The sequence below is a fragment of the Poeciliopsis prolifica genome, unplaced genomic scaffold, assembly GCF_027474105.1.
Source record: "Poeciliopsis prolifica strain line A6 unplaced genomic scaffold, Auburn_PproV2 SCAFFOLD022, whole genome shotgun sequence".
In the NCBI taxonomy this organism is placed as follows: Eukaryota; Metazoa; Chordata; class Actinopteri; order Cyprinodontiformes; family Poeciliidae; genus Poeciliopsis; species Poeciliopsis prolifica.
In genome coordinates, this window is record NW_026562397.1 from 6,365,389 (window position 1) to 6,381,022 (window position 15,634).

At 41.2% G+C, this 15,634-nt stretch overlaps 2 protein-coding genes and 1 pseudogene across 3 annotated transcripts; all 3 read right to left on the reverse strand.

The window, feature by feature from the left end:
- Positions 1 to 2,452: 2,452 nt before the first annotated feature.
- On the reverse strand, positions 2,453 to 5,636 carry LOC129369945 (extracellular calcium-sensing receptor-like). The gene is made up of 6 exons (XM_055045623.1): positions 5,518 to 5,636; positions 5,100 to 5,394; positions 4,211 to 5,002; positions 3,914 to 4,141; positions 3,692 to 3,815; positions 2,453 to 3,354 (listed from the first exon to the last, which is right to left on the reverse strand). The coding sequence occupies exons 1-6, from the start codon at positions 5,619 to 5,621 to the stop codon at positions 2,453 to 2,455; spliced, it is 2,445 nt and encodes an 814-aa protein (XP_054901598.1). The 5' UTR covers positions 5,622 to 5,636.
- A 1,143-nt stretch (positions 5,637 to 6,779) lies between these two features.
- Positions 6,780 to 10,368, reverse strand: LOC129369944 (extracellular calcium-sensing receptor-like). 2 transcript variants are annotated; one of them, XM_055045621.1, is made up of 6 exons: positions 10,090 to 10,368; positions 9,409 to 9,911; positions 9,120 to 9,369; positions 8,791 to 9,018; positions 8,557 to 8,680; positions 6,780 to 7,693 (listed from the first exon to the last, which is right to left on the reverse strand). In XM_055045621.1, exons 1-6 carry the CDS (start codon positions 10,351 to 10,353, stop codon positions 6,780 to 6,782), a joined length of 2,283 nt encoding a protein of 760 aa, XP_054901596.1. In that variant the 5' UTR covers positions 10,354 to 10,368. The 2 variants fall into 2 exon arrangements, with proteins under 2 accessions (XP_054901596.1, XP_054901595.1); XM_055045620.1 differs by having other exon boundaries at positions 9,120 to 9,911.
- A 1,057-nt stretch (positions 10,369 to 11,425) lies between these two features.
- Positions 11,426 to 15,427, reverse strand: LOC129369943 (extracellular calcium-sensing receptor-like; annotated as a pseudogene).
- Between the last annotated feature and the right edge of the window lie 207 nt (positions 15,428 to 15,634).

Below are 15,634 nucleotides of genomic sequence, written 5' to 3' on the forward strand. Positions count from 1 at the left end.
TACACTGACAGGTGGCGTCACATGTGCAACGACAAGGGGCAGGCTTGTATTTATGCTTTTGTGCATTGGAAAAGGGACTTTTCATCTCTGTGGACCTGGAAGGTGGGGGCCGAATGAAGAAGCCCGAAAGCAATGAAATTAAATGAAAATGGACGGTAAAAGCGATGAGGTTGCAAAATTATTTTAAACGTTAGCAATCAGAAGCATGAACCCAGCCTTAGGCTAAACTCCTGACAGCAAAAACATCAACACAAAATTAGGAAAACTCAGCAAAACAAACAGAAAGTAAATATATTAAATAAATCCCTGGGATTTTAAAATTCTCCAACAATAACCCTGATGCTCTCCTACAGATAAATAATGTTCTTAGTTTGTTAAGAGTTGTATTTTTGGCACAAACTTGTTTTTTATACACCTCTAGATGACAAAGAAAATGTATTTGTGGGTTTTATTCTAGAACAATGAAAAAATGCTTTCTTATCTTCAAGCTTCACGTATAAGAGCTGTAATCTGTTCAGTCTTTGCCATCAGCAAGTGGCCAGTTGTCAATTGCTGACAATCAGGCCTTGTTAGTCATTTTAACGATGATCATTAAAATGATTTAATGAGGCTTTGGATCAAACCAGATACTGGAAGCAACTCAACTAATCCACACATACAAAACAAATTAGTTAGTCGTAAACAAACTTGCCTAAATATATTTAATACTTAGTACAAAAGCCCCCCCTTTTTTTTTTTTGTGGAAATGACAGCTATAATCAGTGATGGCATAGTTACTTTGAAAAAGTAACTTTAATCGAATTACTGACTACTACTTGAAAAAGTAACTTTGTTAGATTACTGATTACTTGATTTAGAAAGTAAATTGTTTGTTTCTGTCGTATAGAAACGACGCATAGAGGAAATAAAATTAAATTATAAAAGATAGTAATGCAAAGTGATTTTGTAACTAGTCTGACGACTGGATTTGAAACAGCAATGCGTGAGATTACTCGTTTCTGAAAAAAGCAGTCCGACGTTAGTAACAAGTCACGAAGTGACATCACTGCCTATCGCAAACATTGACCAACTGAGTTGATTTGGTTCTTCATTCAAATTGATTTTAAGTCACTGGGAGCTGTGGACAATAATCATCAGACTTGATGGAGTTAAGTCAGGTGGCTGACTGGACCAAAATGGCAATTTGATTTTCTTTTTCTGAAATTCTTAGGCTGTGTGTTTGGGATAATTGTCTTGCTGACAAACATTTGTTTTCCCCTCAGATTTATGTGATGAATGTCTAAATTCATTTTCCTTCTTTCAGTTCTCAGCTTCAACATTTCACAGTTACCAAGGTGAGTTAGAAGTGAAGTGCAGTGCCCTTCGTCCTTGAAGATGAGTGTGTCAACAATTATGATGAAACCAGATAATATATATATTGTGCATCTGAAGGAGGATTTCTTTCCAAATACCTTCAGATTTAATCCAATTTCATGTGGCCATTCACACTAGATACATAAAATTGAAACTTCTTATTATAGACATCCTATTATTTTATTTTGAAATTACCAAAAACTAAACCAACACATTTAGAGCATGCAAAAGTGGAAAAAAAAAATCTCTGGCAACAATTGTTGCCGGTTAAGGCTTTATTCTCTCTAAACAAAGTAGATGATTTGCCAGTGAGCTCTAAATAATTACATATGTCACTGTAATAAAGCTATTATTACACTCTGTCCCTGGGAGAAACAAACAACTTTAACTTGTTATTTAAGTGCTAACATCAGGATCTGTTTTTTTTTCTGACTGTAACCACAATATAGTTTATTAGTATCATTGCTTTTTCTTTCAGAAAAGAAGTTACTTTTCTCAAACATCAATACAAAGGGAAGACATTCAATTTTATTAGCATCATATTATTAACCATCATAACAATTGAAAAAATAAGCATTTCTAATGGGAATTACAATGTCAGTGTCAAATTTATTTCTATAGCACTTTAAAAACAGGTGTAAAGCTGCACCACAGTGCTGTACAAAAACGACAGTAACACAGATAGATAAAAACAAAGAGTATCAAAGAAATTCTTCAAATAAATGCCAAAGAATAAAAATTTGTTTTGAGAAGCAATTTAAATTGATCCAGGCTGTGGACAGATCTAATCAAGAAAGGTAGATTGTTCCACGATGGAGCAACAACAGAAAAAGCCCGATTGCTTTTCCTCTTCAGTCAGAACGTTCAAATGGTTTTAACATAATGGTAAAAACATGAATATTTACTTAAAAGTATTAACAGACGGATAAATTAATTTCAGATTCTCTCAAGCAAAACAAACAACAAGGCACATTTATTTCTCTTGGACATTTGCGAGGGTCTCTCCTTGACATTTTAACTAAACTATATGAATATAAAATGCTTGCATTATATTGGAAGACTTAAAATTATAAAATGTCTTGACTTATCAACATGGTTTTCAAGCCCCCTTTCCCATCATACTCTTTTTAGTATTTTTCTCTGGTTTCATTAATATGACATAACATTTGGGGATGAAGATACAGATAAGCAGTCCAAAGGTGGAGGCAAGAATAGCAAAGATTTCTACAGCGACGCTGAACTTCCCAGGAGAGCTGACGTACGCCGGGATGAAAGTGATCCACACGGCGCAGAATATCAGCATGCTGAAGGTGATGAATTTGGCTTCGTTGAAGTTGTCAGGCAGCTTACGAGCCAGAAAAGCACAAATGAAACACAACGTGGCAAGAAAGCCAATGTAACCCAGCACAGCCCAGAAGCCCACAGAAGAGCCCAGAGAGCACTCCAAGCTTATTCTGTCTTTAAATTCTTTAAAATTCTTGGATGGAAACGGAGGAGAAGTTGTTAACCAGACGATACAGATGATCACTTGTACGAGAGTAAAAACAAGAACGCTGAGTCTCTGCTGCGTAGGCCCAAACCATTTCATCAAGTTTCTCCCAGGAAGTGTGGCTTTGAACGCCATTAAAACCACCATGGTTTTCCCCAGGACACAGGAAATGCAGAGGACAAACGCGATGCCAAACGATGTGTGGCGCAGCATGCAGGACCACTCAGTCGGCTGGCCGATGAAGGTCAGAGAGCAGAGGAAACAAAGCTTCAAGGAGAAGAGCAGCAGGAAGCTCAGCTCAGCGTTGTTTGCCCTGACAAGAGGAGTGTTCCTGTACGTGACAAAAATGTACGCCACGGCAGAGGTCATGCACGTTCCGAATAGAGACGCTGCGGTGAGCAACGCTCCCATAATTTCCTCGTAGGAAAGAAACACGGCCTCCTTCTTTATGCAAGCGTCTCTCTTCTCGTTCGGCCAGGATTCGAGGGGGCATCTCACACAGCTGACAGAATCTGGAAAAATTAAGTCAAATATGAACCAAGGCTGTGAAAAAACTTTCCAGTTAGATTAACATACTGTTTCCTAAAACAACTTGAAAATGTTTATTGCAACAAAATTGTGTGGCTCAAAAATGTTGATTTATTTAGTCCTAATGATGAATGGATTGTACAAATATTAAAATGATCATCGAAAGCATATAATCATGTGAAAACATTAGTATTTTTTTTCAGGCACCCTTGATACTAAACAGTAGATCAATAGTTTGTTGATTTTCTAAAACATTAGACATTTAATTCACTATAAAGAACTTTTTATAAATAAAAAAGCACACATTAAACAATGCTAAACCTGTGCTGTTGCTTATTTCGCCCTCTGCACACTTTATACAGTCATAGCAGCACACAGGTTTCCCTTTCTGTAAAACTTTGCGTGTTCCTGGTGGACATCTCTCATTGCAAACAGACACAGGCACCTAAACAGGCAAAAGTGAATAAGGAAGTGTAAAAACATTTCTAGAGAGAAAAGGACGAACATTGAAAAGTGACATTTTTAGTTGCAGTTTTAAGTTACCTCTTTAGAGTTCTGTGCCCAAACTAAAGACTCGTTTTGTAGATTCATCTGTTTATCTGGTGGCAGTGAGGCGTCGTAGAGACCCACAGTGACAAAGTCCACAATGCCATTTTCTTTCCTCTGCCAGTTTATGACTTCGTATTTTGCAGCCGGATCTCCATTCTCGTTAAAATAAACCTCATCTCCTTCCTTTGTTTTGAAGTGAATGTTTTTTATGTGGCGTAAAATCTGCAGAGACAAGCAAACCGTGGCTGGAGCGCTTCAGACGCCTGCTCTTTCAAAGCATTCTCTACTTACTGTTAATGGATCGAGCTTCGTGTTGATGTCGCATGTTCGATTGCAGCCCAGCACTGTGTGCAGTGCGTGAGCCACAGCGTACACTCCTTTGTACATGTTGTTAAAGATGGACATGTGGGACATGTCAGTGAAAACGTTTTCCACTCCCGTCAGATCTTCGTGTCCGGTGCACTCTTTCTGCTTTTCTGGTGATTCCGACGGCTTAAACTCGCAGCTGAACAAACCCTCCCAGAACTCTGTGAACAGGTCGGTGTTGGACGAGTTTAGTGGCCTCACGTCAAACATGAACTCTCTGAGACCGGATACGTGCGCTTTGGGAATGAAAAGGCCTATGGCTCCGTCCAGAATGCGATTCTTATCTCTGGATGCGGTTTGGGAATCAAAGATCCAGGCCTCTGTGCCCACCCACTGGTACCCGGTCAAGTTGTACTTCGACAAGTGTTGTATGAGCACATCCATGTCCATGTGAGAGAGGAAACCAACAACCACCCTCGATGTCGAGCCCTTGATCATTTCAATCAGTCGTTGTATTTTGTCTGACGAATCGGTTCTAAAGAAAGTCAGGGAATATTCCACACATATACCCAGCTGCTGTGCAGTTTCTGTAAATATGGCCATGCCGTTATTGCCATAATCTTCATTTGATCGAATAGCTCCGACCCAAGTCCATCCAAAGTGCTTCACTAACTGGGCCAGAGCTCTGCTCTGATAGGAGTCGCTGGGTATTGTTCTGAGAAACGAGGGATATTTGGATTTATCACTGAGACAAGCACATGTGGCATAGTGGCTGATCTGAAAGCACATGTACATATAAAACATTTCAAATGCCTCTTGTAACTGAGATGAATCAGTATTTGTCATTATTGTTGTGTGTGTCAGCCCTGCTCACCAGTGGGATGTGAAACGGTCCGATGACAGTAGCTATAGCCATACTCGGAGATGAAGACGCTTCTCCCATTATGGCCTGCACATTTGCGGGTTTTGTGCATGCCTTTGAAGTGTCAGACACATCCTCGTTCCCGTTAACCAAACCCAGTGCACCTTGAATGCTTCTAGCAATGGAGCCACAGGAATCATAAATCCTGTACCCCAGAGAAATGCCTGGTAGCAGCTCTGATCGGTTATTGATCTCCTCAATGGCGAACAGCATAGCCTGGGCTAACTGGAATTCTCTGAAATTCAAACTTCATGCACACAGTTGCAAATTGCTGGTGTGATAATCAATATATCATAGAATAATTATGTACCTTAGCAATTACATCAATCCCAGATTCATTGAACACAACATATATACAGGTGAACATTACCTAGCGCATTGCAAAGGTGGAGGTTTTTCCATGTAGGTGTTCTCTCTTTCTTTCCAGCTTGTGTGGAAAGAGAAGAGTCCTCCCAACAAAATGTCTCCGTCCATAACCAGCTGAGGGTTTTCAGGGTCTCCTTTCAGTCTGCATCCCTGCTCCTCCGCCTGGGAGAACGACGTCACCAAGAACAGGTGCAGCAGCGTCCAGCCCTGCTCCGGCCACCTCTGTATGAACGTCATGTTGAGTCAAACCCTCAACAACATCGCACGTCCCCGCACTGACAGGCTCACACTGATATTTATGCAGTTTGGAGCAACACAGGACGTAATATTATGTCTCTGGAGCTGAAAGGTGGGGCGAGTGGACAGAGGTGTGACTTGTGATTCTAACCTCACATGTTCTGTTATGCTCTATGTGTTTAAAATTGTTGTCTCCTCTTTTAGGAAACTTTTTTTTTAATTATTATTATTATTATTGATGGTTTTATTCCTAATTCTGAAGAGAACATTATGCACCAGTGAAATGTAGCATCTTCAGTGCACAAACCCTAATCTGTTTCACATCCCAGTGAAACTGCCTCTTTGCTCATAATGCAGTTGTTCACATTTAAATGAATCACTGGGCAAGAAGTGGGAAATCTGCTCGTTTATTTGCACGGTTAAACACGTCAAAGCTCAAAAAGTGTCTCAATTCCAAGTGGCAGACACCCTCTGTCATACCAGTTTGTGTAACGTTCAGATACAAACGGCACAGCTGATGTTTTTGACACAAGAACGAAGCAGAAGGCAATTTCTTTTTTAATTCTTGTGAAGTAAGAATCCGGTCCATTAGTCCTTCCTCGCAGTCGAGACGTCCCCGTCGACGTCTTCGCTGTCAGGATCGCCGCCACGTCCTGTTGACACTCACAGTCCTCAGCTGGTATTTGCCACAGACTGGAACGAAGACAATTTCCCATTTTCTGAAACAAGCAGGAAATGAACTTAGCTCGACAGACCTCATGAGGTGAAGCTAGCAAATTCTTCTCAGTAGCAAAGAAGTTTTACTTTTCAACACAGAATGACAAAAAAAACATAGAAATTATACAGGAAGATTTTTTTGTGCGTATAAATTAGACCACTAAGAGACCACTTAATCTTTACACCATCTGTTTAATGTCAGACAATACATAATCAATTTCATAACACACAGAGACAAAAAACATTCAATATACAGACTATATACAATATATTCTGTTTGATAATATTTAATCACTTTGTTACCTTTCGTCGTCAGAATAACTTTGATTGACCTTTCCCCATCATGTTCTTTTTTGTGTTTTTTTCCGGTTTTAGTAGCATTACGTAACATTTCGGGATGAAGATACAAAACAGCAAACCAAAAGTGGAGGCTAAAATGGCAAAAATTTCCACTGCAACGCTTAACTTCCCAGGCGAGCTGACGTACGCTGGGATGAAAGTGATCCACACGGCGCAGAATATCAGCATGCTGAACGTGATGAACTTGGCTTCGTTGAAGTTATCAGGAAGTTTCCGAGCCAAAAAAGCCAAACTGAAGCACAACGCAGCGAGGAGTCCTATGTACCCGAGCACCGACCAGAAGCCCACAGCCGACCCCAGAGAACACTCCAAGATTATTTTGTCTTTGACTGCTTTGAAATTCCTAAATGGGAAAGGAGGTGAAATCGTCAACCAGAGGATACAGATGATCACTTGCACAGCAGTGAAAGTGAGAACGCTGAGTCTCTGCTGTGTCGGTCCGAACCACTTCATCACATCTCTTCCTGGTAGGGTGGCTTTGAACGCCATCAAAACCACTATGGTTTTCCCCAGGACACAGGAGAGGCAGAGCACAAAGGTGATGCCGAACGCCGTGTGGCGCAGCATGCAGGACCACTCAGAGGGTTCACCGATGAAGGTCAAAGAGCAGAGGAAGCACAGAGTCAGCGAGAAGAGCAGCAGGAAGCTCAGCTCAGAGTTGTTAGCCCTCACCAGAGGAGTTTTTCTGTATCGGAAGAAGATGACCGTGACAATGGCAGTCAAGCATGTTCCAAACAGAGACGCTGCAGTGAGCAGTGCTCCCATAATCTCCCCATATGACAGAAACACGGCCTCCTTCTTTACACAGGCATCTCTTGCCTCATTTGACCAGGTTTCAAGGGGGCATCTCACACAGGTGACTGAATCTGCAGAAATCAGAATGCACAAAAATGTTACATTTACAAAGAAGAGTATATTTTTCTCATGCAAGTTTGTTAAAAATCTTAGATCTTTACTTCTAAAATAGTTTCTTATGGTCCTTTGCATTTTTTCTGAGAAATACATTATATTTTCTGACCTATGAACAAAAAATTTCCTGTTTACATTTAGTGTTGCTAGATTTTTCTCCAATACTGAGAACCTTTTTTTGTTCTCTTGCTGTGCATGCAAATGCCAATAAAAAATGTTCATTTTCATTAACCAAATCAAAAACACGAATAAAATCTTGAATGTAATACAGAGCGATTAAGTTTCACTGCGCTCGAGTTTCCAGCATCATTTGTGTTATGATTGCTGACATGTTGTGTTTCATGTTACATTATTATTTGCAAGCATTCACCTTTAATGTAAAATAGTTTGAGAGCAATCTCTTTTTCCCTTTGTGAAATCTATAAGAGGAAAGTTAAAAGTTTAATGAGAGATTTTTCAGTTTTATTTGAATAACATTTTGCACTGGAAACTTTTAATCAAAGTAACTGTATTTTTAGCGTGATTGCAATTTTAATTAAGCTACTTTTTATGCAAGTGACACAAGTCAAACAACAACTGGATGTAATAACATGTCTTTTTTAACTTTTATGTAAATTAAAATACTGACAAAACTTTCTAACTTCTCATATTTCTTCCCATTTCTTATATTATTTTTTAGGTGTGAAGTAAATCTTATTAAGGATTCTTCATTAATGTACTTTGGAAATGTTTTGACAGTATTGTCCTTCTCAAAACATGTCATCTCGACAGATTGTTTTTTCATGGAAATGTAAAACGTTGCATTACAAAGTTTTTCAACCTGTGGCGTTGCTTATTTCTCCTTCTGCACATCTGACACAGTCGTGGCAGCAAACAGGTTTTCCTTTCTGCAGGACTTTGCGTGTTCCTGGTGGACATTTCTCACTGCAAACTGACACAGGAACCTGCATAGAAAACACAGCAGCACAACAAATTTCTCAAACATTGCGTAATGACCCTGACGAATCCATTCATTTTAGGTTGAAGCTATAAAACGTAGCGCATGGCTGAATACCTCCAATGACTTCTGCGTCCAAATTAGAGCATCGTTTGACAGATTGAGCTTTTTGTCTGCAGTTAATGATGCATCATACAGACCAACAGTGACAAAATCCACCATGCCCTTCTCTCCTGGTTGCCAGTTTATTATTTCGTAAATTGCTGCTGGATCTCCGTTCTCATTAAAATACACCTCATCACCTTCCTTAGTTTTAAAATGAATTTTCTTTAGGTGCTGTAAAATCTAACACAATATCAAGATGACATGATGAACATCTTAAGATGTATATTTTCTTGAGGATCTTATAGTTTCGTCGCAAACTAAATTAAAAATGAAATGCTCACCGTCGTCGGGTCGAGCCGCACGTTGTCATTGCATGTTTTATTGCAACTGAGAATATCATGCAGAGCGTGAGCCACTGCATACACTCCCTTATAGACGTTGTTAAAAATGGGCATGAGTGACATGTCAGTGAAGCTGTTCTCCACTTCTGTGAGATCTTCATGCCCTGTACATCTGCTTTGAAATTCAGCCGACTCTGACTCCTCGAACCTGCAGCTGAACAACGCCTCCCAGAAATCGGTAAATAACTCACTATTGGACGAATTCAGGGGCTCGACATTAAACATGAACTCTCTGAGTCCACCGACTTGCGCCTTAGGAACGGAAAGGCCTATCGCTCCGTCCAGTATGTGATTCTTATCCATTGCTGCGATCTGAGAGTCAAAGATCCAGGACTCGCTGCCGACCCACTGATGCCCGGTCAAATTGTGAGGCGTCAGCTCGTGCATAAGCACGTCCATGTCCATGTGGGAAAGGAAAGCGACAATAACCTTTGAGGTGGAAGACTTCATCATTTCAATGATCTTTTGTATTTTCTCTAAAGGATCTGTTCTGAAGAAAGAGACAGAATACTCCAGACAGATGCCCAGCTGCTCTGCAGTTTCTGTGAACGTCGCCATGCCGTTGTTGCCGTAGTCGTCGTTGGTTCTGACGGCTCCGACCCAAGTCCAGCCGAAATGTTTGACCAGATGAGCCAGAGCTCTGCTCTGATAGTAGTCACTGGGTACGGTTCTTAGAAAGGACGGATACTTGGTTTTATCACTGAGACAGGCACATGTGGCAAAGTGGCTGATCTGCAAAAAAAAAAAGACAAAACAAACAACAACAAATAAAACACCCATGAAACATTCAAAAACTACTGTTTGCTCCCCGTACTTTACAAAACATGTGGCGAATCATATTAATATGATTTATAAAACTGATGACGACGTATTTAACATAAACATTAGAGATGCCATCAATGCTACCCACCAGTGGGATATGAAATGGGCCGATGACAGTGGCTATCGCCGTGCTTGGAGAGGAGGATGTTTCTCCCATGATTCCCTGCACTTGTGCTGCTTTCATGCAAGGACGCTCAGAGGTTGGGGACACGTCGCCGTCGTTATTTGTCAAGGCAAGTGCGACTTTTACACTTCTGGCGATGGAGCCGCATGTGTCGTAGATGTCATAACCGAGCGTCATGCCCGGCAGCAGGTCTGTGCTGTTGTTTATCTCCTCGATGGCAAAAAGCATGGACTGAGCAAACTGGAACTCTCTGAAATTCAAGCTTCACATTCAACGTTCAGAGTTGGCATGAACCAGGAAGACAGCAGCAAAGATGAAAACATACATGTATATATTTATTTTGTTCGACATGGATTTCCGTGGTGCCATTTACCTGATGCATTCCAGTGGCAGTGGCTTTCGTGTGTAAGTGTTTTCTCTGTTCTTCCAGCTGCTGTGAAAAGAAAAGATTCCACCCAAAATAATGTCCCCTTCCTTGGACAGCTGAGGGGTCTCCAGGTCCCCCAGCTGCCTGCAGAACGGCACCTGGGTGTTTGAGAAAGACACTAAGAGCAGCAACTGTAAAAATGTGCAGCCATGCTCTGCCCACCTCTGTGCAGACGCCATGTTGTCGGGAAAGGTGAAGTCGGCGAGTGTCATCTCATGAATGTGGGTCTAACGGCAGACCTGCGTTGGTCCTTATAAACACTTAGACTAGCAGTGATGGTTTGTCTCTGTGGTACAATAAGGTGGAGCAAGAAGTCAGAGGTGGCGACATGTTGTAAGTCTCATATTTTAACAGCATATTTTTGTTTATATCTTTCAGGGCTGTTTTTTTCCCCCAGTGTTTGTAAGTTTCTTCATTTTGAAAGTTATTAACTACCCCGCGACCCTCCAGCTTACATTTTATCTTCAAAATAACTTCTTTCTCGGAAAGGTTTAATCAAATAACATAGCACCAAAAATAAGCTATTGCAATCCGGATGAAAGAGTTCATATGTTTTACAATTACCATCTGATGGATGATGCATATTCCATATAATGAGCACAACAAAATGTAAAAGGCTTGAAGCATTTATTTTTATTCTCAACTTTTGAAAATAACTACATTGCAATGTTAAACGCACCGTGTGCAAATACAGCAAGCGACATGGGGCAAGAAGTTTATATTATATACATGATCCGAGAAAATACATTTCTGGACAATATTTTCACATAATAATAATAATAATAATAATAATAATAGTGATAATCCACAATAAAAGCTGGCATATAATCTGAACATAATATAAACTGATAAATGCTTTTAGTTTCTTCGCAATCATTTTGCTGCTCCCTTCCCCATGATATGTTTTTTAGTGTTTTTGTCTGGTTTCAGTAGCATCACGTAGCATTTTGGAATAAAAATACAAATCAGCAGTCCAAAGGTGGAGGCAAGGATTGCAAAGATTTCTACGGCGACGCTGAACTTCCCGGGGGAGCTGACGTACGCTGGGATGAAAGTGATCCACACGGCGCAGAATATCAGCATGCTGAAGGTGATGAATTTGGCTTCGTTGAAGTTATCGGGCAGCTTACGAGCCAGAAACGCACAAATGAAACACAACATGGCGAGAAGTCCTATGTACCCAAGCACAGCCCAGAAACCCACAGCCGACCCCAGAGCACACTCCAAGATGATTTTATCCTTATACTCTTTAAAGTTCTTGGACGGAAAAGGAGGGGAAATGGTTAACCAGAGGATGCAGATGATGACCTGCACCAGAGTGAAGCTCATTACACTGAGTCTCTGCTACGTAGGCCCAAACCATTTCATCACGTTTCTCCCAGGAAGTGTGGCTTTGAACGCCATTAAAACCACCATTGTTTTGCCCAGGACGCAGGAGATGCAGAGGACGAAGGTGATGCCGAAGGCCGTGTGCCGCAACATGCAGGACCAGTCAGACGGTCGACCGATGAAGGTCAGAGAGCAGAGGAAACACAGGGTCAAAGAGAAGAGCAGCAGGAAGCTCAGCTCAGAGTTGTTTGCCCTCACCAGAGGAGTTTTTCTGTGTCTGTAGAAAACAAACGCTACGAAAGAAGTTACGCATGCTCCGAACAAGGAGGCGGCTGTGAGCAATATTCCCATAATTTCATCGTAAGACAGAAATTCAGCTTCTTTCTTTACACAGATGTCTCTTCTGTCATTTGACCAGGATTCAGGGGGGCATCTCACACAGGTGACAGCGTCTGGAAAGTCAGAACAAAAAGAGTGTTAAACCAGAGATTTAGATTTATCTGTTTTTTTGTCTTTTTAGGTTTTTTTTTTATCTTGATTTAACAATATGGCTACTTGATACAAGTTGTTCTACTGTTGATTAAAGATGGGCTGGTTATACGTCTTTTATACCCTCTGTTGCCACGGCTAGTCATGCTCCATGCAGTTTCATTAAAAAACATTGTTCCACATTTTGTCCTACTACAAGCACAAAACTACAACTTATTTTCCTCCAATATCCCCATCCATGGATGGGGAGCATCTGTCAGTTTGTAATCTGAAAATTGAGCGAAGCCAAACTATTGTAGATTTGCCTTTATGTTTTCTCTGTCATATTTATGACTTGAGGTGATCTATGAACAGGACTTGCTACAGCTTTCTTTCAGTCCTCCTCAGCTTGCACTGAGTCTTTTCAGATGATTTCTGAAGGTGCTGAGTTGGACTTTCTTGATTTTTTTTTTTTTTTTTTTTGTGGGGTTATGAGATTAAATGTGGGCTGCATAAGTGCATCTTCCACACGACAGAGTTTTACTTGTAAAACATTTTCAAACTCCGTGTAAAACCCCTCTATTTCAATAGAAATCTCATTTTAATTCAGTGGATATTTCAAAGGTATTGTGAGGAGAAAATGTGAACCAGAGGTAGGCTAAAGTTACTTTTAGAAGCTGTCTCTCTTTTTTTTAACTAAAACCTGAAGCAAACATTTCTCTCCATTTGCAGTTTCCTCAAAACAGGCCTTGATCATGTATCTGTCTGTGTGCGTTCTTCACAAGTAATTCACACTCAGTGCTGATGACTGAATGCTAGATAACAGGAAGCTAAGAGAAATGTTTAAAAAAATTAAAGAATTAAAAAAACACCAACAAAGCCACTCGGTGTGGTCTTATTGGCTGAAAATGAGCTTACGCTTATTGTGTCATAATCAAAAATGCATCAGAGGTCAGATCAGGTCATGTCACTGCCTATTAAAGCTGTTCATGTGCGGCATTCACAGTGTATTTTTGCATTTGTTTTTGTTCAGAGGGTTGTGTAAATACTACTAAACCTGCGCTGTTGCTGATTTCTCCTTCTGCACAACTTATGCAGTCGTAGCAGCACACAGGCTTCCCTTTCCGGAGGACCTTCCGTGTTCCTGGGGGACACGTCTCACTGCAAACCGACACGGGGACCTGAAAAACAGGAAGCTGCTCAATCAAACAGAGGAAAAGAGTTTTAACTTTACATTTTGCATCTGTAAAAAGATATCTCTATTGCATTTCTTACCTTTGGTGAATTTTGTGTCCAAATGATGGACTTATTTTGCAGATTCATTTGTTTGTTGGCCGGCAACGTTGCGTCATAAAGACCGACCGTGACAAAGTTCACGATGCCATTTTCTCCTGGCTGCCAGTTTATAATTTCGTACTTCGCAGCAGGGTCTCCATTTTCGTTAAAGAAAACCCGATCCCCTTCCTTTGTAGTGAAATTACTCCTTTGTATGTGCTGTAAAATCTGAAAAGACACGTCGTATCAAAGTTAGCAGTCTGACTAAGACATCTGCAGATCTTGTAGCAAAAAAACAAAAAACAAAAGAATTTGTCATTGACACCTCACCGTGAACGGATCTAGCTGCTTATTTTTGTTGCACGTTTTGTTACAGCCCAGGATGTTGTGCAGAGCGTGAGCCACTGCATACACTCCCTTATAGACATTGTTAAAAATAGGCATGAGTGACATGTCAGTGAAGCTGTTCTCCACTCCGCTTATGTCTTCCTCTCCGGTGCATCCTCTCTGGATCTCTGTTGATTTGGATAGTTTGAACTTGCAGCTGAACAACGCCTCCCAGAACTCGGTAAACAAGTCTGCGTTGGACGAATTCAGAGGCCTCACGTCCAGCATGAACTCCCTCAGTCCCGTCACGTATGCCTGGGGAATGGAAAGGCCTATCGCTCCGTCCAGAATATGGTTGACGTCACCTTCAGCGGTTTGAGAATCAAATATCCAAGCCTCGGTCCCCACCCACTGGTAGCCGGTCAAGTTGTGGCCCGACAACTCGCGCAACAACACATCCAAATCCATGTGGGAGAGGAAAGTGACAATCACTTTGGAAGTAGAAGCTTTGATAATGTCTATTATTTTTTGTATCTTCTCCGATGGATCCGTTCTAAAGAAAGAGACAGAATATTCCACACAGATGCCCAGATGCTGCGCAGTTTCAATGAACGTAGCCATCCCATTGTTTCCATAATCTTCATTTGACCTCACGGCTCCGACCCAAGTCCAACCAAAGTGCTGCACCAGGTGCGCCAGAGCTCTGCTCTGGTAATAGTCGCTGGGGATTGTTCTGAGAAACGACGGGTACTTGATTTTATCGCTGAGACAAGCACACGTGGCAAAGTGGCTGATCTAAAAGCAAAGTTTGGTTGTATATTTTGATTAGAAGAAACAGACGTGTTTGTCCTCAACAAAAAGTAATAATAATAGTAAAAGACTGCAAATAAACCTTTTTTTGCTGAAATTTATAGAATCTATACCCACCAGTGGGATATGAAATGGACCCATGACGGTGGCTATTGCCGCGCAAGGAGAGGAAGACGTTTCCCCCATTATGGCCTGAACCTGTGCAGGTCTTGTGCATTCTTCTGCAGGCGAAGCCACCATTTCATTACTGTTAACCAGGGACAGTGCAACTCTCACACTCCTTGCGATGGATCCACAAGTGTCGTATATTTTGTAGCCCAGAGAGATGCCCGGCAGCAGGTCTGAGCTGTTGTTGATCTCCTCGATGGCAAAAAGCATCGCCTGGGCTAACTGGAACTCTCTGAAATTCAAGCTTCATCCAGACAATTTCAAAGCGTTGGTGCAATCAGCAGAAATTCAAAATCCTTTTTGTATTTGTACAAATGGAGGGAAATTTTCTAAATGTAAAAATTGCATATTAAGTTGCTTCTTTTTATTTTTTTATTTCTTTCGTGATGCTTACCTAGTGCATTGCAGCGGCAGAGGATTATCCGTGTAGGTGTTCTCTCTTTCTTTCCAGTTGGTGTGGAAAGAGAAGAGTCCTCCTAACATAATGTCTCCGTTCTTAACTAGCTGGGGGTTTTCAGGGTCTCCTCTCTGAGTGCACACCTGCTCCTCTGCCTGAGTGAAAGTTGCCACCAGGAGCAAATGTAAAAGTGCCCAGCCCTGCTCTGGCCACCTTTGGGTCGACGTCATGGCGAATGACAAACACGAGTCGACCGGTGGCATTACATGTGCCTCGATGTAGATGGCATGATTGCACTGATATTTATG

Bases quoted from the DNA above. Each gene is read 5' to 3' on its own strand.
- LOC129369945 (XM_055045623.1), bottom strand. From the start codon at position 5,621: ATGGACGGAGACATTTTGTTGGGAGGACTCTTCTCTTTCCACACAAGC. The intron at 5,395-5,517 runs GTAATGTTCACC...GTGTGCATGAAG, and splicing joins CCACCTTTGCAATGCGCTAG to TTTGAATTTCAGAGAATTCC. The intron at 3,355-3,691 runs GTTTAGCATTGT...TAATTTTTCCAG, and splicing joins CGAAATAAGCAACAGCACAG to ATTCTGTCAGCTGTGTGAGA.
- LOC129369944 (XM_055045620.1), bottom strand. From the start codon at position 10,353: ATGCTTTTTGCCATCGAGGAGATAAACAACAGCACAGACCTGCTGCCG. The intron at 9,912-10,089 runs GTGGGTAGCATT...TTTTTTTTGCAG, and splicing joins GCCCATTTCATATCCCACTG to ATCAGCCACTTTGCCACATG. The intron at 8,681-8,790 runs GTATTCAGCCAT...TTTTCTATGCAG, and splicing joins GGACGCAGAAGTCATTGGAG to GTTCCTGTGTCAGTTTGCAG.